General features: G+C 51.1%; 1 protein-coding gene across 22 annotated transcripts in view; it reads right to left on the reverse strand.

Moving 5' to 3' along the window:
* Window positions 1-20,608, reverse strand: part of PTPRF (protein tyrosine phosphatase, receptor type F) — a 375,587-nt gene that overhangs the window by 23,458 nt on the left and 331,521 nt on the right. For 10 of the 22 annotated variants that reach the window (XM_017824676.1, XM_017824671.1, XM_017824686.1 and 7 more), the window contains 8 exons: window positions 19,027-19,280; window positions 18,238-18,328; window positions 15,095-15,307; window positions 11,905-12,059; window positions 11,022-11,033; window positions 9,079-9,194; window positions 6,266-6,298; window positions 3,279-3,376 (listed from right to left, as the gene is read on the reverse strand). In XM_017824676.1, the coding sequence (XP_017680165.1) occupies window positions 3,279-3,376; window positions 6,266-6,298; window positions 9,079-9,194; window positions 11,022-11,033; window positions 11,905-12,059; window positions 15,095-15,307; window positions 18,238-18,328; window positions 19,027-19,280 (972 nt within the window). The remainder of the gene's footprint in view (window positions 1-3,278; window positions 3,377-6,265; window positions 6,299-9,078; window positions 9,195-11,021; window positions 11,034-11,904; window positions 12,060-15,094; window positions 15,308-18,237; window positions 18,329-19,026; window positions 19,281-20,608) is intronic. The other 12 variants (XM_017824688.1, XM_017824687.1, XM_017824685.1 and 9 more) reach the window with 3 other exon arrangements.

The raw sequence follows: 20,608 nt of genomic DNA on the forward strand, positions 1-20,608 counted from the left end.
TCTACTTAATTCCATTAGTCCCACACTGTAAATTCATTGTAGCTCCCAGTGTACACTAAAAATGAAATACTATCCTGGTGCAGCCAGGCCAGAAGCTGCTGCCAGACCCTTGTGCCCTGCTCCCCAGCTGCTGCATGCCCGGGGAGCATGGAGGGGCTGTGCTCTGCCCCACACCAGAGCAGCTGGCAGCAGTTAACAGTGTCTGCAGCCGGCTCAGCTCCCAGCACCTGCAGTTCAGCCTCTCCTGTCGCACCAGGGGTACCAGCAGGTCCAGCTGGGATGGCTCCCGGGCACCAGGGGAGAGGGCTGGCCCGAAGCTCCTGAGCCTGCTCTGTCTGCAGCCAGCACACAGCTTGCTCTGTGATGGCTTTGTCACACGGGCTGCTCAGCCACGCAGGGTGGCAAACCAGTGCGAGCAATATTATTTGTTCTCTGACCTGTGGGAATGGAGGTCAGATAGCTGTGAGAAATCTCTGCCACCCTTCTGTGCTCCCTTCCCAGGCGTGCGGGGAGGTGCTGACAGGTCTTGTTTTGTGTCACCTGTGTCTAGGCTACCCTGCTATTGCTTGCACAACTAAGGCAAGTGCCAGACTGATGGCTCTGGGCCAGCTGGCCTCAGTGGTTAAAAGTGCTGTTAAATATTTGCTCTCTGCCTGTGGTGCCACCGCTCCTGGAACATGAGCCATCTATAAACAGCCCTGCACCCCATGGAGATGTTAGGCTGACAGGCTACTTTGCAAAAAACACTTAAAATTCAAACACTTAAAATTCAACTATTCTGAAGCACAGTCAAACAGCAAATGGGCCTTGGGGGTTCACCTGCAACGCCTTCCTCCCTTGGGTCTCCCTGCTCAGCTGTGCTATGCCCAGTCCAGCAGCACTACCATGCCATGGGGAACAGGGTCAGGGCTTCCATCTCTCTAAGTGCTGGGTCACCAATCAGCTCTGTGTAAGGTCTGCAGCTCACACAGTCCCAGGGACTGTATCACCACTTACTGGAAATGCACAGTATGTGCCGAAGTGTGGTTCCTGTCTCAGGCTCCCACGGGGCTGCACAGCCTGTTCCCATCCCACCTCAGCTATTTCCGCATCCACTCTGCAGATTCCCTTACTCAGCAGCGCATGCTGTGCCCATCCTGCCCTCCAGCCCTCCCACTGCAGGCCCCAAAGGGAGCTGTTGCTCTGCCCACGCACACAGGGACCAGGATGAGAGCAGACCCACTGCTGCAGCAATCCTGCACAGGCAGCTGCTGTTCTCTGCAAACTCAGTCCGGGATTCTTCTTATTTCAAATGGGAAATGATTGTATCGATCCTCACATGCCAACAAGGGGCAACCCCTTCTGCTTTGGGGTCCATCCTAGTGTCAAACACTGTATGAGCCTGTCATGTTCAGTAATTTCCAGCTGATGAGGAGTCAAACACAGTAGAATCCAGGGGAAAAAATTACATGCAACAATCAGCTACTTAATAGCTGCTTCAACATGAGAAGTACAACTGATTGGTGCTCTCAACCAGCCATGATATTCTAAAGAAAGAGAAATGAGAAGAGAGAGGCTCATGAAAGCAGCTAAGAGAATTTACTTAATGCTCATTTTTTCCAAAACAGTTCCCACAGCTCAGTATTACACTGCAGGCTCTAATGAGCACAGGCCTAGTGTGAGGATGGGAGTGCACAGACAATGGATCCTGCCAAATCCACACCGTGCAGCAGAGCCACAGCCTGCCTGTGGACAGCCCTGCTTAACGTTTCAGCTGGACCGGAAACAAAAAGCCCAAGGCAGAGAGATATGACTGCACACCTTGGCACCACTGGCAGGACATACATGAACACACAGGTAGCTGAAAGGCAAGCACATTATTCCTTTAAACATCTCCCAAGTTGCAATGCAATGCTGTAGCTCATCTTTCTCGTTCAGACAGCTGAATGCAGAGGGATGCCAAAGCCCTCATCTTGGCATCCCAAAGCAAAAAAGAGCTCTCTGCCTTCCTCGGATACACACAGCACACCCTTTGAACTAGCTGGAATTGGTCCCTTGCCTTCTCAACATCTGCTTTCCCTTTCCTGGCATATATAATCCTACCTCATGGGCAAATGTTCTGATCTCATCTCATGGATCAGTGTAGGTATGGTGCAGGAAGGGGAGGCCACAGGCACAAGCAGATAACAATTCAAACAGAAGTGATAAGACATGCAAAGAACACTTCCTAAATTTATTCCCTCTTTAATAGTAGTGGGGGTTTATTTACAAGTCTCCTGCAGCTCAAGAGGGTCCTGCATGTAAGCACAGAAAAACATCATCCTGCCATTGCTGCTCTCATGGCAGCAGAGGAACTTTTCACAGTTTTACACAGTTTCAACCCAATCACGCAGCCTGGAGAGCACCTAGAAATGCAAGGCAGCCCTCACGCAGGCCAGCCACTTCCCCTCCATGTGTGCACCCCCTTGGCAAGTTGTTCTCTGGTGAGGACAGGGATGGGCTGGGAGAGGTGCAGTGCAGGATGGAGGGATTCACCAAATGCCCAGTGCGTGCCTGTGCGTGTGAGCAAAGGCAGCATCAGTGGTGGGTGCATACAGTACCTACCCAGGGGCTCCACCAGAGATATGGACCAGGGTAGGAGCGTGATTCAGCGATGTAGGTGAATTTGCAGCTCAGGGCTGTAGGGCAGAGAGAGCTCTGTGCAGGGAGGGGAACTGGGACTACTCCAGGGCAGTGGGACATTAGCAGAGTTTCTGGTGGTAGAGATGCTGAATGGTACAGGCTAATGCCAGCACAGTCCAACAGTGTTCAGGGGGAGATTAGAAGGGGAAGCAGGAATGAAAACTCAAATGCATATTCATTGGCATCAGAGGATGGCGCAGAGAGCAAAGCTTTGAGTGCAGATGGACGTGAAGGGGCACAGGATGCTGTGGACTGAAATACCTCAGCCAACCGGGATGGAGGGCAGCCCTCACACAGCAGAACAAAGTAATCAGCGACAGCGCAGGCAGGCTGTCCATTCACTTCTAAGGCTGTAACCATGGTGGGAGCATGGCAGGCTGCTGTGCATTCTGCTGCAAGGCCTTTTCCCTGTACCAGCCATGCTACAACTGCTCGAGGCGAGTTCCCACCGCTCTGGGGCTGGCAGGGAGAGCTGGCAGGCTCCCAGGGCTGGCGTGGGGCCTGCCCAGGCGGTGCTGCTGCAGGGGAGGCACAGCTCAGCTTTCATCAAGCCCTCTCCGCTGGGGGTCCTGGCCAGCATCACTCTGCCCCGCAGCCCGTCCCGCTCCCACGCTCACCTCATACTCCTGGGAGAACTTCAGCCCATCGTTGGCCTTCAGCCGGTCGATGTTGTCGGCAAGGTCGCTCACAGGGATGGGGGGGTGGTCACGCATGCCTGCAAGTGAGACAAGGAGGGAGGAAGGAGAGGTTATGGCTCTGCATGGCCAAGGAAGGCTCAACAATGGCATGTGCACAGCAAATCCAAAAAGTGGGCGCGAGGCGGACACGTGTGACTATGTGAAGCGCTGGGCAGGATGGATGGGAGGTCGATGAGACCACATGGCATGCGGCACACACTGTCAGAGCACACGGTTCGGTGAACAGAACAGAAAGGTGATGTGCAGAATGCGCATGACCGGGTGAGCAAGCCAGGACAGTACAGCCACCGGGCACACAGAGCAGGCCACGCAGCGGGCAGGGGCTCGGGACAGCCCCTGGCAGGAACAGCCCAAGGATACGCTGTCACTGAGCTTCCCAGGCTCCCACATGGGTTGAAGTTGAACACACCAGTCCTCTGGTGCTCTCACTGCCAAGGGCTGAGGCTGATCCTCCTGCTTAGCCCTAACAATGGCATGAGCCAAAAAGAAACTCGCCCAGACCTGCTCCAGATGAAACCTCTGCAGTGCATGCGCACAGCTTTTCAGGTAGGGAGATGCTGCCCCAGTCCCCAGGGAGCTAGGGAAAGATGAGAAGGGAGGAGCAATGGCTGCTCCCCTGTTGGACACTGTGTAACATTCTGAGAGCTGAGGAGCAGCTCCGCCTGCAGATGTGTAACTCAGGTGTTTTTCAGTGATGCTCCAGAGGCAGAGCCAGCTCCAGGGCCCACAATTCAGCTCCTCTGGGCTGCTCGTGCAAGGCACCATGTGCAGTGACATGCCCTCCAGCAGCTTTTAGGAGGCTGCTGTGAGCTGGCATGCAGCTCAAGCCATGGCAGAAGTCTTGCCCTGTCTAAGGCAGGATAGCTCATCCTGGGCACAGCCGAAGCCCTGCTCAGGGGAAATGCCTAGAGGAGGGGATCCCACAGATGCCACACCACTGTGGTGGTGTGCATGTGGGATTGGGAGGAGCCCTACTAGAGCCCTGGGATTCAGGGCTCAACCATCACAACCTCCTTCTCTGATGCTGAGATGCTGAACTGGCAGGAATGTGGTTGTGAAACATCTCATCCAAATCCCAAGGCTCGTGACTCCATTGGCTGCTCTGTGGGTTTCCCTGAAACCCCACATGGGTAATAATGATTATTAATAGGCTGAAACTGTTGACTCACACTCAGGGAGAAAGGCTGGAGCACAGCCAGGAGCTTTTCAATCTCTTGGGAGACTGAATGCCACCGCAGATGGCAGTGATGGGCCACTGAGGTGATGGAGCAGTCCCCAGGCTGGGTACAGGCATTTGACACAGTGGTGACAAGTCATGAGGTGATAACATGGAAGTGTTACACCTCAGACCTCTGCATAAAGCACCTGACATCTGTACACAGGCAAGACCCGATCCAACACACACTCGTCCTGCCATCACTTGACAGTGCAGAGCTATCCACGGATGGCCTGAGAACACATGGACAGATGGAGAAGGTAATATCTCTCTTCTGCCTTGTGCTGAGGTCCTTCTGCATATGGTCTTCTGCTTGCCACTTCACCCACCAGGATCCCCGAGGTGGCTGAGCAGGCCCACAAAGATTGGTGGTGACAGAGCTCTGAGGCTGTAGCTCAGGGGCAGCCTTTGCAGAGCTGTTACTGAACAACTGAATGACGAGAACAGTGTGGGGCCAAGGCAGAAGTGTGGGGCTGGAAGAAGAAAGAGACTGGAACATAACCACAGTATGTGCTTATCCCAACGTAGTTATGTACAAAGTATGGCACAGACCACAGCAGAGCTGCCAGACCCTCATCTCAACTGAGAAATACAATGGGGTCTCTTCAAACTTGTAGTTTTGCTGGCCAAGGCTGTGTTGCAGCCACAAAAGAGCTGCAAGGGCAGATGGGGAGAAAGAGGTGGTTGGAATCCCATTATGGTGAACCTAGAACAACTGTCACTGCCACTGCAGGGCAAGATGGAGGAGATTTGTACACTTTGCCAGGACTTCCACATGCTCTCCCAATTGCTCTGGCAAGAGGACAGTAAGCTCTCCACCAGGCTAGAAGGGCTCAGAGGTCTCACAATGCCTGCAGGGCCGCAGACTGCAAAGCCCTTGGCTCTGCTCCTGAGAGAAGTATTTATCCCACATACTTCCCCCATTCCTGTTTGCACACAGATGCCTTGTACATCCAGCAGCAGGGAGGCTACGCTTTCATGGTTGTCTGAGGGTGAACTTGAAGCTCAGAAGACAAGCATTAAAGGGGCAGTGACACCCACAGGCTGGCACTACTCCATCCAACCTTCTAGAGCAGTAAGTCCCTCTGCTCTGTGCCTCGGAATCCGGTGCCAACACTGCCAAGGAGAACAACTGCACAGCAGTTCAGAGATGATCAGTGTCCCTTGGCTTGTGTTCTGCCTAACTCTACGACACAGCAACCCACCCAGCCTTGGGAAAACAGTTTGCCCAAGGTAGGACGAGAGTGTGTTCAACCACTGGGCTGAAGAGCACCCTTAGATTTGTCCATTTGGGGTTCCTAGCTGGTCACCCCCTCCAGAATGGCCAAGGTTCTCTGTCCCCACCCAGGGCCAGCTGCAGGCTTGGTGCCATGGCAGAGCCTGGCACACCACTCTGGGGGGGCAGGTGGCATGGGAGCAGGCAATGGGCTGCTGCAGAAGCCTCCTGGCAGCCCAGCACTCGGGGCTTTCCCTTCTGCACTGTGCTGAGGTGAGCTGCTGCAGTGCCATGTGAGCAGTACCGAGCCTGGCCCCAACACATCATGTCAGAAAGTGAAATCGCTGCCATTTTACAGTCTGCTGTAGGTGAGGGTGACCTTCATGACATTGAAACAAAAATTACAGAGACGAGAGAGAAAGTGAAAGAAAAAGCAAAAGGTGTCATAAGATAAAAACAGGAGTTAAAACTAACTTGAGATATTCGGGCAACAGGCGACACTGGCACCTGCAAAGAAAAGAAATGGGGCAAGAACAGAAATCCCATTAGCTTTTAGTCATCATCGCAGAGGTTCAGAAACGGAAAGACAAAGAGATGAAGATGCAAAGGAAAGCACCATCTGCCACAGCACTGGGAGCCTCCCTCCTGCACAGGACCGACTGCCTGGCCCAGAGGCCTGCTCTCCAGCTGGCTGTTGCACACTGGGCTGTTGGCTCTGGCCAGTGCCATCCCCCGATGGCAAACACATGGAGCTGGAGCTACTTGCAGGGGAGTGAGCACACGGGTCTTCATGTGACACCAAGAGCTACACTTCTAGTTGCATACCACTGGCCACAGCCCTGTGCCCTGGGGGAGCCAGCGAGGGCCAGGGGATGGCAGGTACAGGTGGCATCTGTGCTGGCTGGAAGCCACAACGACTGCACTCAGCCCCAGCAACCTCTGCTCAGCCTCCCTGAGCCTCCAGCTCGCTCGCAGCTCATCAGCAGCACAACTCAGCCTCATTTCATGGTGTATTGGGACACTGCCTGGTCCTGGATCCTCTCAGTGACTTGGCACAGCAGTACGTTAGTACAGGCAAGCCAACGGGGGGGAAAACCCTTGTCTGAAGTAGGAACCACAAAAACGAGAAAGCTTAATATTTAATAACAGTAGCCCAATTAATTATGCATTAAACAAGTTTTCCCTGCTCAGCACGCTCCAGCAGGGAGCTACCAGGGCTGGTGGCCAGCACCTCTTGTCAGTGCATCCGCACAGCACTGCCTCAACCTCCGGCGGGTGACAGGGGCAACAGCATGGACCCACTGGGCTTGGTGGTTTTCATGCACCTCATTAATGAGGACAAGCTCATCAGGAGCCGGAACAGTCACTTCTAACTGCACAACACCCACTTCTGCCCCTCAGAGACTCACAAGTGATGCAGGGGGGAGAAGGGGAGGAGGACACAGTGCTGTGTCATGGTGGAGGAGCATTGTCTGGCAGTGTCTCAGGCCCCTGCTGCTGTCTCAAGTGAACTGGGCACTGTGGCTTGTTTTTGCCTCTCCAGAGAGCTCTGCAAACTCACCAAATGAGCCAGCATCTTTGGCTTATCCTTAGGCACAGACGGGAAAAGAAAATTTCCCAGACCCCTCTTCTCTCTGATGGCAACTCTTGACCCTCTAGCAAGGGATGTCCTTGTTGCAAACACCCCAATCTTGCTGGAGACAGGAGCGGACATGAGCCTGACCTGTCACAATCCCCTGTGCAATGTAAACCACGAGCACGCAGCAAAAATGGCTCTTGTTCCCATGTGGAGACACATCACAGAGGCCTGTCCCCGTGCATAACCGTCCTGGAGTAGCCCTGTTCAAGACTGTGCTCCTCCTCAGGAAGCTGCACGCTGTTGCTGACTGTGTGTGACCCCCTCCTTAGTGCTGCTCCCAGTGATCTGCCTGTTGAGATGCTCCTCCTCTGGCACAGGTGCCTTCCTTTCTCCCCACAGCACTTTCCTCCCGTGCTGCAATACCACGCTGGCCTGTGCTGTGGCCAATTAACGTGCCAGCTCTGCTGGCAACTGCCAGGCTGCTGCTGCCTCCCATCCCTGAGATGTGCCATCGGTCCTGCCTGGGAGATGCACTAACTAGGGACCTCTGACAGCTGCCTGGGCATAGAAGATGATGTGCTGGTGAAGCTCACCCCAGATGTGAGTCAGACTGCTGTGAGTGGCAACAGGAAAGGCTCCTCTTGCCCCCACTGCCAGACACAGCAGTTTTACATCAGGAAATGGTCCCTCCAAAACTCTCCTGTTAGATGAAAGCTCTTAGATGAATGAGCAGCAGGAGGAAAAGGAAAGTAGGTTACAGACCAGGAGGAGCTGCAAGTTAGAAGAGAGTTGTATGTGCCTCATTTACTGCTGAACTGCTCCCTCCATCACAAAAGCCCAGGTGCTCCCTCAGTTCATCTAGGACTTGGACTCTCTGAAAGGCTCTGAACAAGTCAGGGCGAGCCTGTCTCTGATCACTACAATGACAGGTACTGTGCTTTCGGTGCCATCAGAGATGTGCAGGCACAAAGCAGCAGCACAAGACCTTTCTGCAGTGTGAAGTACAGTTGCCTCCACTGGCTGGCAAACCAGCTACAGCCCGAGGCACCCCAGGCCAGTGAAAGCAGCAGGTAGAGAATGGCTTCTACTGAACTATCATCCTCTGCACTGAGACCACCCCGACCAGCAGTGCCCTTCATTGGGCCACATCACTGGCTGGGGAGCAATGTAGTTTGCACGTAGCTCTTCTCTTCACCCTCAGCCGAGCAGAGCAGGAGAGCCAGCACGCCAAAGATGCCAGGATGAAGCTGCTGGGACACCCTCAGCAGCAGGAGGGCTCTGTACCTCCTGATTCCCCCAGATGCAGCCCATGTGGCCAGCACTGCAGCAGTGGTGCTCGGCACTGAACCCCAGCCCAGGCCAAGCCAGCGCAGTACCCGGGACCACTGCAGGTATGGGCGCTCCCAACTGCGTGGAGGCTCCTCCCGGCTCAGGACGACTGCAGTGAGCTTCACGGAATGTCTGACACACACCACACAACAGGCTGGCCCCATCCAGGCTCCCCAGCCTTGCAGCGACAGGGCCAGGGAGAAGGATTTGCAACCCACACAGCAGACACCTGGACATCCTTGGTCTAAAGCTCCCTCTGTGCCACTGTGACTGTGGAGCTGCTGGAGGGTGGGAAGGACTGTAACTCCACCTCTGGCGTGGCGATGTGGCAAAGGGGAACTGGAGGAGGCAGGATGCAAGAGTGTGAGCTGCTCCTTACCTGGAGTCTGGTAGTTGAGTCGCCTCATCTCAACCGGGTCAGAGGAGTGGGCCAAGAGCGAGTCCTTCAGGCCAATGGAGTGCTCGTCTTTGGAAGAGGGGGAGTGTGCCCTTTTCCTATGGACAGAGAGGGCAGAAATGAGCAGGTGAGCTCTGGCAGAGACTGGCATGAACCATCCTGGGAAGGAGTCTGGGTCCCTGTGTCCCAGATACTCAGCTCCATCCCAGGCTCCCTGGGGCTCTGGGCAAGTCACATCATCCTCTGTGCCTCCAGTTTCCCATCTATGAAACAGGAAAGATCATATGTAAGCAATGTCAGATGTTTGATTAGTGAGGCACTTTGAAATGTGGTATTATGCATAATATTTATTAGAGAAAATGCAGATGTTGTTTCCTCTTACTGTTTCTAGGAACTATTTCCTGTAGTGGAAGGATATAATAAAATTTTTTTTCAAGTATTAGAAATATTTAAATACAGAATGCTATAATATAATAGTGTAAAGGCTCTTCAGGGTGTGTTTTATTGGGCCATTAATACATGTCTTGAATGGTTGAAGGCACCCAAGGCGTGTATTAATGGAACAATAAAATACAATGTTGTCTCTTCATGCTATATTTATGCCTAGAGCGATGCCACCACCTCAGGCTCTTGCTGGAATTCACAGGCAAAGCAGGGACAGATCCAATCAAAAAGTGGACAAGTGAATATTAAGGAAAATCTAACACTGCAAGAAGGGTTTCTAGTGAATGTTCAAGTCTCACTTCTTGCTGTAGATTAAAAATATGGTGGATATACCTAAGCAGTGGAGAGGGATGTTGGGCAGGGGCAGGACAGCAGTACTCTCTTGTGAGTCCGTGCTGACCCTGCCACTGCTAACATACAGAAGAGTCTTAGACTGCTCTGAGGCATCTCAACATCTCAGAAGCCTTCCAACTGCCTAGACTGAGACAAAAGAGCTGAAAGACTGAGACCATTGACAGAAAGAAAGGAAAATACTTGACAAACAAATAAATCAGTTTTTCTCCTATCAGGAGCACAGCAGGATGTGCAATGTGCTACTGGATACCAGTCCCTGAGCCCTTGAGCAAAGTGGGCCAGCTTTTCTTGGGAATGGGCACAGCACGTAATTAAAGTTTGTCTCTCTCTCATTAGCCTAGTCAGGGCAACTGCTAAACCATTCTCCAGATCCCAAGCTATCCACTGATGCTCAGCTTCCATTCATTCCCATTGTAGATCTGCCATTGTCAATATGACATACAGATATCTTTGGGGGAAAATGCCTCCAAAGAGAGGCTGGACAACCAAACCCACAGCACTACCCTGAGCATGCAGGTGGTGCTGGAAGGGGATATGGTGCTGGAAGGGGATATGCTGCTGCTCCATGGGCTAGGATGCAGCTGGGACATGAATGTCAGGTCTGGGCACCGCAGGCTGGTGCTTCATCGTGCTAAGATAAGCCAAGGTGGGACTATCTTCCATGAGGCCCTGGTACAGAAATCCCTCCTGGAGCCATCTTCTCTCATTAAAGACCACCAAACCTGCTATTTCTTACAGTTCCCTGGTACTGCCTCAAAGCATCCTCATTAGAGACTGCGAGAATACACCTGCATTCTTGATGGAACAGCTCTCAGTCTGAAGTGACCGAGAAAACAAAGGAACCCCTTTAACTGCTGGTGTTGCCATATCTTTTGTTATTTTTAATTTAATTGCAAAAACAATCTGGGAAGTCTTTACATTGGAACTTCTCCCTGAGAGCTGTAAGAGGCTGACAACTGCTAGGAGGCTGATACCTTTGAGGAAACAAAGTCTTTGTAAACATCTAGTGCTGGCATGCTCCATACTCCCAAAAACAAAGAAGCCCCTTAGTAGCTTCGGGCTTGATTTTTAAAAAAAGAAATAGACTTGATATTTTAGCAAAACAAGAAGATAAAATGGATTCATACCTTTCTTGCTTACTAGATCCAGGGAAAAGCAGGAACAGAAGAAAGGAGATGATCACTGACACAGAAAGGCACTGACTGCACATGCACAGCAGAGCTCCATTTAATCAGACAACAAAGCCATCTCCCCTCCCCAGCTAGAGAGACATATGTAAATAGAGAGCCCAGGAGGAGCAGAACCTTAGAGCTGAGCTGGTAGGGAGGGAATGACCCACTGTAACTGAACGGGCTATGTGAACACGTGCAAATGCAACCTGTGGCTCCTCTGGAGGACTAACAGTCATCTCACACTACAGTTACAACTTTGCTCTGCTAGGCAAAAGCAGGTGTTTGCCTCTAAAGGGAGCACAGTGTGTGGATGGTTCTGATCCAGCAGTCAGGACTGAGAGGCCTCCAAAAGAGAGCTCCACTCTGATTCTAGCCTGTCACATCCGTGTCCTGTTCTCACCACCAAGATCAAGTTCCTCAGTCAAAATTCACGGGAGTGGGGGCACCTGCCAGAGATCAAGCAGGCAATTTCCAGAGAAAACCAGTACTAGAGAAGTTCCCAATGCTACCAATCCAAGCTGTGTGACCAGAGAGCAGTCAGACTGGCTTTAGGGACAAAGCTGCTCTCCTCTGTCGCACTGCTCATGTTTCCAGAATCCACAGCAGCTCTGTGTCCTGGGGCTATTAACTACCCTCTGCATACCCAGCCCTTCCAGCTCTTCTGCTCTCTTTATAAAGCAGCCTTCTGCTGTGCCAGGTAGAGACCCTCCTCCTCCCCATGACCACCAAGGCTTGCCTATCAGAGCACCCCCTATGTGAAGATTACAAGGAAGGTCTTGAAGGTGCCAGCACCTCTAGCCCTCGTGCCGTAAATGCTATGTCCTGGACTGGATCTCACCTTTTGAAGAGGAGTATAGCAATGACAATGATGATGATTAATATCACAGCCAGGACAGGTCCCATCACCCAGAGCATCTCTGGTTCATCTTGCTGCTTTGCTGAAGCCACTTCCATCACGATCTCATCCGAGTAGGGGCTGGCTGCATATCTCTTCTGAACAGCACAGGCAGAAGAGGGAGAGAAAAGCAAGCATCCATTATGCTAAAGCAACAGCTACATCCCTGAAATGCAGGAGTTTGCCCTTGCCTTTGGCTTGCAGGAATGGTTGTGCTTCTCAAACCCCAGCAACATACCATGAGATACTCTCTCTCTTGGCGTCAGTGAAGGTCATGCTGTTTCAACAGTTTCTTCCCGGTGTGAAACATTCTCAGTGCCAGCAACTCCCCATGTGTGAAATGTTCCCAGTGCCATCAACTTTGTGGCTGGCAGACCCAACCTGGAGGTGCCAAACTGGAGCAGCCCAGCTAAGAGCCACTTGCCATCCCTGGATTTTCTCAGAGCCAAATCACAAGGTTTTGAATCCCAACCAATTGCACAATGGGGCTGGCTGATGATTCCTAAGTGGTTTATAATACCTGCTGTGCTGATATCAACACATCTCTCCAGGACAAGGCTATATTAGGAAAACCCCTGCTGGGCTAGGCAGTTTTCTTAAAGGAATGAAATGACAGAACTGATGTCGCTGATAAACAGACCTTAGAAAGAGGCTCATTCTTACAGGTTCCTTTCCAGAGACTTCTGGAATCTGGCAGCCCCATGATTTATAACCTGAAGGGACAGTTTTCTAGCCCCACTTGCAAGATGGAATTAACAAGAGACCCAAACCCTTCCTGCAGAAAAATGACACTGCACCTTGTTCTGCTGCTGTTGCTAAGGCTTATGGAGCAGTGTTGTACCTTCACAGCTCAGTGCTGGTGGGTCAGAAGGGTTAAATGCTGCAAAAAGAAATCCTTTCCACCTATTAGAGAGGGCCAGAGCCATATCAGTTCCGTGCCTGTGGCTTTTGAGCAGCACCTGCTGCCTGGCATTAAGGAGCCAGAAACACTCTGCTCCTGCCATAGAAAGTTTACATCACTGAAGAGGTTCCTGTGGATCTATAAATCTCATGCTTTAAGGTCAAAGTTTAAACCTGCAATTCATATCTGCACATATGTGAGGAGAAGAAAGGGAAAAACCAAGTGTGCTGGTGTCCCACAAATGCTCATCTTGATCTTCTCTCACAGGTGCCCTTGATCCCAGCCAGCCTGATTTCAAACGTGTGGAGTACAGAAAATACTCTTATCTGGGACATCCTTCTGGCAGCCCACACTAGTGCAGCATCCTAGCTGCTCTCCTCAGACTTATCAACAGAGAAGCCACTGTTTGGGGGAGAAGCCATGGGGGGTGGCTGCCACTTTGTCTGTAAAACTACAAGGCCCTCTTTCAATGCCTGTGAAATAAGCTGCCAGCTCCTGGTTTAGTCCTGTTCCTAGAGGAAGTCTGCACAGGATCACTGCAACCCATTCGCACGTTCCCACACCCCCTTGTCCAATTCAAACAACAGGGCAGGGAGTCGTCAGGTACAGCTCTGAGCATGGCAGGGACAAGAAAATGCTGTACTGGTGTCGAGAGGATGGGGCAGCAGGCCTGAGGCTCCCCTTTGCGTGGGCAAGTGGCTCCTCTGTGAGGAAGACACAAAGGCTTTGCCTGTGACAGCCCAGAAAGGTCAGGGTGCACTGGTGGAGGGGAGGGAAGGAGCATCTTGACCTGTGCAGCAAGCTAACACGTGTGGCCACCTCCAAAGCCTTGTGCAAGGGGCAAACATTCATAATTCATATTTTTGCAGACACACTTAGGAGGTGTCTCCTTCCAAGAGAAGACAGAAGCAGAAGAGATCAGAAGGACTGTTACCTGAGTGGCATTTCCAAAGGCAGACTGAGAGGTGCAGGTGTCCCTGCTCCCAGAGATGGTGTTTCAACCACACTTCCCTTTGCCTTTGAAGAATGGCAATGTTATGCTCGCCTGCTGACACTAGAGACACAGCAAGCAATTTCAGAGGAGCTGGGTGGGGGAGACAGTGCACAGCTTGGACAGAATGCCTCATGTTCCAAATGAAAACGGATGTGATGCAGCAGGGGATGCAGAAAGGTGATTTGCAGGAGCAGGGTATATAGGAGATTTGTAGGAGCAGTATAATAACTGCTGCCTGATGGTTCATTGGAGGGCTGTGGCAGATCTATGCTAGTGAGGAGATGATGATTATAGTTGGGATCAACTAGTTAAGGTCATCTCTTCTTGACAGGGATTGTCAGGATAGCTCATCTCAAGGCCTCTGCCTTACCTTGCTGCTAATCTGTGACTTTCCTTCCCTCACCAGTGTGCACATCTTGCCACGAGAACACGTGAGCTGGATGACTAATGAAGAACTCGACCAGCCTTAATGAGCCATTACAAGCAAATGAGGCTGAGGACGGAAGCCACGGCTTGGAAGCTGACCAAAGGATTCTGTGCATCTCTATTATTTCCATTATTTACACACTGCTGCCACCACCACTCCTGCCCTCTGTGTTTACAGCTGGACAGTGATGCACAGGTCTTGCTGTGCTGCTCCCTGCTCATTGCATCAGCTACTCCCTTCCCGCTCACGTGCCCAGGCCCCGTGTGCTTGGCAGCAGCTTCCAGCCTTTGGCAAGGAGAGATGCAGGAGCAGGAATGCCTACACAGAAGGCAAGCATGCACCTTTGCCCTGTTGATGACCCACTGCAATGGGAGGCAGGTTTGCTAGGGCAGATGTCATCTGGAGATGAGGTTCTGGGGAGAGAAGGGCCTGTGAGGGCAGGTTTGCAGGGGGAACATCCTGTTCACTGCAGTCTCAGCAGCCACTGTGCAGGGTAAGATTTCACGGGCTGTCTTCCACAGTCACTTACTTGGATCAAAGCAGAATGAGGACCCATCCCATCTCAACCATGTGTCAGGCTCTGCTCTGAGCACAGCCCAACAAGCCACAACCGAGCTTGTGCAGAATGTGTGTGTTGACACACTGCCCTCCACTCTCATCTGTTATGTAGAACTCACGTGCCCTTTACACCATCTATCAAGTTAACTCCCGCAGCAGCCTCAGCTCGCAGCAGTTGCTCCCCCTGCCTGCACTGAGCCCACCTCAGCTCTGCTGGGACAGGCTGTGCCCACGCCCCACAGAAAGTCCTTACCGTGTCCCCATCCTCCAGCGAGGCCAGCACGAAGCAGCGATAGCTCAGGTCTTGAGACAGAGGCTTGTTGTAGAAACCTTTGTAGTTCTTCTCGTCCCCCAGGGTGAAGGTCTCGGGCAGCACATCCACTTGAGCAGCAATGTAGGGCTTGAGTCTGTCTGCCTGGCGTCGCTGGCGCCTGCTCTGACTCCCCTGGTTTATGGCCTCCAGCAACTGGGGACAAACAAGGTGCATCACTATTGCTTTGCCCAGCGTGACACCGCCTTACACTGTCATCTTACTGGCTGAAGGACTCAGCAGGAGGGGAGGAAGGGAGGAGAAGATACTGGGTTTGATTTGGATGTGGTGGCACTAAGAAACCAGAGGCACGTGTTATCCATTTAGGCATTGCTGGAGCACCTGTCTGCAGACCCTCACTGCAAGCACCTCTGCCAGGACCACAGCTTTAGAAGAATCCTGAGTCCTGGAAAGCTGACATGGTGAATGTTAGGGCTGAAACAACCTGGCTGTGACTGTCCCCTCGAGTTAATAGGCTGCGAGGGAACCAGGCCACATTCTGTGGCCCAAATATTGGTCTGGACAGCAAATCACACTGTCTACGGATGCTGGAAGTGAATTACAGCTGATGCTGATGTACAGGGAAAAAGTGACATTTGCCGTGTCTTTCCCTTCCATCAGTGCCTCAGTATCTCACCTGCTGCTGTGCTGCAGGCAGAGCTTTGTGTAAATCACAAAGAATGGTAACAGATTTCACGGGATGTTCAGAGTAAAACCGGCAAATTTCATAGTCACAAATTCATGGAAAAGGATATAAACACACAGAAATTCAATTGCACTGCTAAGAAGATTCTCAGATGTTTAAAGGTCTTTTTTTTGCAATGAATGAAAATATCAGGTTTGGAAGAGAAATTCTAATTCAAACTGAAAAAGGAGGCATGAAATACATTTCACACAGAAATGTATCAGTGCAATACTGTCAGGGCAGATGGGGAACATCAGAGGGCTGAGGAGAGTGATGTGCACACAGAGCCACACTGCTGAGCTGAGCTCACTCTCTCTGAAAAGGAAAAGCTGGGTAAGAAAGTAAGAAGCCCCTTACACTTTGCCACAGACAGACCATCCTTCCCCTCTTATCAATACTCATGTTAAAGCAATTTTGGAAAGCTATGGCTTGTCATTACAATATCACCAAAAAAAAGAAAAAAAGGAAAAGAAAAGGAAAAAAAGAACGGAGAAATCTCAGTTACATAAGTGTCCCTGTAACTGCAGGGGGAAAAGGCAGAATCATAGTCTTTGGAGTTTGCTCCCCACACCCATCTCTTGTATCTGGCTGAGATTACAGCTGAGCTCTTTGGGGCAGAAAGCACAGCTCTACATGCAAGGGCATGAAGCCACAGGGCTCCAGTTGTGACTGAGGTTGCTGGAGGCTTCTGCCACTTACACTTGTATCACACAGCAAAAGACTGCATCAAAAGACTGCTAGGCTTGCAAAGTTCAGATTCTGAAAAATTAGAAAATTAATACTGCCTGTGCAAAATTAATTCAGCTGCCCTGTGTACGTGTGTTATGCTCCAGCCTTGACTGCATGGTCACAGACTATCTTTTCTCTAAGTCCCCTGCTTTGTTCAATACACAGGACAGACAGTGCTTAATCAAAGGGCAGATATTCCACATTTTGTTTTCTTCTTTGCATTATGGAGCTTGAGGCCTTGTTTATTGCTTACTATTCAAATTCAGCTCTGAAGACAAAATTAATAATTTCCTCATGGGCTTTTCTGTGGTGCTGATCACTATAATATTACAAGTGCTTCACAAACATTAACGATCTTATCTTCCAAACACCCATATGAGGTGAGATGAAAGTGATTATCCTAATTTTACACATACAGAGACGCAGAGACATTAATGTAAAAAATGTCCAACAATTCTGAATGTCAAATTGAAAAGACATCAGCTTGTTTTGTTTTTAAAGAAAACTCAGTATTATCTTTATAGCACTGATTGTATCCAGCTATTGACTTTGCAGCTGGGGATGCTTAGGCTTTGCAAATGAGGTTCCAGGATCTCAAACTGAGCACTCAAAAAAATCACAACATGCAAGACAGTGGCTTCTAATGAAAATTTAGATCATTTGCCTGAGGCTGGATGAGACAGATAGGAACAAGATGTCTTGATAGCTTTCAAACACCTAAAGCTCAAAACCAAACCATCCTTTCTCATCTTGGTCTTCTATTTCTTGTGACATCTGTGATGTTGGTAAACTTGCAATGAAAATATGCAGGAGACTTGGGGGATGATGCTTCTCCACCACACAGTTGTACTTCATGTGCAGAACAGATCCACCAATACACATTGTGAGCCCAGACCTCTCAGAAAAGACTGTAATCATTCAAATAAAGATAAGGGCTGACTTACAGCTCCTTACAGTTTGTCATTTCTGAGTACTTCAAGCTTGCAACTTTGTTCTTTTAATGGATCTTTCTGTGTGTGATTTTGTGGAATTATTCCTGTTTGCTTTGGGGCTGATGGTGTGTGTGGGGAAGAAAGAGCCCATAAAACCCTTCCTGACACCTGCACACATTCCATGCTACTGGTGTTGGAGCACTCCTGCACAGAACAAGCTGCATCTTGGGGCAATGGGCTGGTGAACGCTGAAAGCCTTTAATGAGCAAGCATGAAGGGACCTCTGCAGGTTTTGTTAGATAGTAGAGTGAACTCTTTATCTTAGGTCCTACCCAGAGAGGGAAAAGCTTCCTGAGAAAACAGCTTAATAAACTGAAACCAAAACCTTTCTCTCCTAGCTTGTTTGCAAAATCAGCATGGTCATTCCAGCTGAGAGAGGCTGCAAGGACTGTCTGACCTGAGACAGGATCTGTCCTCATCAGAGCTCTGAGACACTCAAGTGTGGTCTCCTAAGGGAGCACATTTTGGGAGGTGGCTCCTCCATTGGTTGACTCCAGCCCCCTTCCCACATGCTGTCACCAGCCAAGAAAGGCCGAGGGGACACCCATCCCACAGCTCCCACCTCTGATGTGCAGCCTGCACCTGTGTCACCGCATCCATGCTGCTGCCAGGAGGCCTGGGGAAAGTGTGCTGGGCCACCTGGGAACCACTTCCATCACAGCAGCTGCTACAATTCCTACCTGGTCCAGCTCCATCTCATCAGGTGTCCGCCACCGAGCAGTCGGGGTGCTGGTGCTCTGATCTGCTGGCACAACCACGATGTAGTACCACCTGGGAAGGAAGGAAAGCATAAAGACTGGACCCTAAGCCTCTGGCATGTCACCAAATGACGTGTGCCGTGTGCCTCTCAGGGCTGACCTGCTCCTTTCCCTGCCCTGCAAGCAACAAAAGGGCTCAGCAAGGAAAAAGCTCATTTTCCAGCTGCACCAGAGAAGAGAATACTCCCGTTAGCACTCATTAGGATAATGAAGATCTACAGACTGTGTTCCAGAGGGTGGTGTAGGAGCTGTGAGAAGGACATTTATATAATCGGATTGTAGCAAGAACCCTGGGGGAATTGAGCTTCAGCACAAGGATACCACAGTAACGAATAAGACTTCCACAAACTCACTTTTTTAATCTCCTTGAGGCTTTAGGCATTATTTATTTAAAGGATATTATACAGTGTCAGAGAAAGTCCCTCCTGATCCTCAACCGTGTTTCTGCTGGTAGCATCTGGAGTATACCCACCAGGGTGAGGGCAAACTATCAGAGAATTGTCTTAATTTTATTACACATAAATATTTGCTCAGGAAGAGCCAACAGCGTGATCCCATGTCATGGGTAAATGCCTGGCTCTGTACCAGAGCCTGCTCGGAAATTCAGTCCCAGGTTACAAAATCCACAGGTTGGCAGAGGTCTGCCCTGCCTTTCCCTCCCTACCTCTAGCCCCCACCCCTAACCTTCTCCACCCAAGGCATGGCACTTACCTAACTGGCACGGTGGTCTGCACTTTGGGCAGGGTGAGTGTGAATTTTCCTTCCTGTATGTACTTGTTTGTGGCGATGGGTTTGCTCTGCAAGACGTCAGGAGCAGTGCGGATTGAGACGAGGTGCTGGAGCCCCCCAGCACTGCTCCCACGGTTCATTAGCACAAAAGAATAGTCCGTGTCAGGCTGGAGGTCACTTATGAGTTTCTTCATTGAGTGGCCGTCCACCTCCACACTCTGGCTATTGTAGAGAATCTGAAAGGAGAAAGGGACGCGTTCATGCAGCTGACAGCTGCTGCTGCTGCAAACTCACGCTCAAAATAGCAGTGCTAGAGATGACAATTTGCCTCTGGGCCCTACCTCAGGTGGGTCAGCTACTGTGTGCTTGGTAAACAGCCATAAATCTTCAGCTAAAGAAGAGCAACCCCCAGCAGAGGGTTGAGCTGTGCTCCCCGTGCCTCGCAGTGACGGAGCAGAGACGGGGTCATCTCAGCAATGCCTGAGTGGCCAGTGCCAGCAGTGAGGCTGGTGGTGCCACAAGCACTGCTTTTCAGCACCTATTTGGGGAAGGAATCCAGATGGCCATGCTTGGCCCCCGCGTGGGGATGGACAGGGTTTTGTTTCTTGTCTCACAAGGCTACAACACACAATACGCTTGTGGGGTAAAATCCTGTCTGCTCTGAATTGGTGTCACTCCCATGTCCACCAGCTGATGCCTGATCGGATGGTTAATGCAGATCATCCCCACCCCCAGCAAGGTGACCGGGGGCTTACACGCCTCACCAATGATCTGACAAATCCGGCTCACAAACTGGTACCCGAAACAGCGGCTCTGCAGGTGCGACACCCCGTCGTCATGACAACAGATGCTGGCACCACACAGCCGTGGGCAGGAGGTCGGTGCTGCTCTTCCCTGCCGGGATTGGAGCGAGAGGCTGCTGGGCAGGGCAGGGCAGAGCTGCTGGTGGCCGAGGGCAGCCCCCCCACGCACAGCTTCCCTCCTTGGGCCTCTCAGCTAATGACATTTTCTCAGCGCCTTGTCGCAGACAGGCAGGACCCCCATCTCACCCCAGGCACAGCAGCCACGGGCACTGCTGAGTTAGCTGCACTAAACAGCCCATCTGCCCAGGGAACCTTGATCCTGATCCTGCCAGAGCAACCTTAAAACCCCGAGCGCTGCCTCTGCAAAGCAAAAACTCAAGCAGTTCCTGTAAACAGAGACAAATGGGGTGTAGAGAACTGTAGAGGCCACAGGTTGTGCCCCAGCTGTGAGAAAACAGCGTTTCTTTCTACCAGGTGACTGTCCAGCACAGACAAATCCAGTTGGATTCCTGACAGTGGTGCAGAGACACAGCATACCAAAAACTGGCAATGGCAGAACTGGAGCATGTTAAACCATGGCTGCTATTACTTGTTGCAAGCAGAGACACACAGCAACAGAGGCCTTGAGAGAGAGAAGACAGTTCTGTGGAAGAAGAATTACTTGAAGAAAAACAGATTTTTTTCACCAGTTGAGCCCCCCATTCAGGCTTACACAGGCAGCAAGGGCGGGACCAAACTTTCCTTCCAAGTCCCCTTTTCAG

Source organism: Lepidothrix coronata, unplaced genomic scaffold (assembly GCF_001604755.1).
Source record: "Lepidothrix coronata isolate B3197 unplaced genomic scaffold, Lepidothrix_coronata-1.0 Scaffold112, whole genome shotgun sequence".
NCBI classification, from domain to species: Eukaryota; Metazoa; Chordata; class Aves; order Passeriformes; family Pipridae; genus Lepidothrix; species Lepidothrix coronata.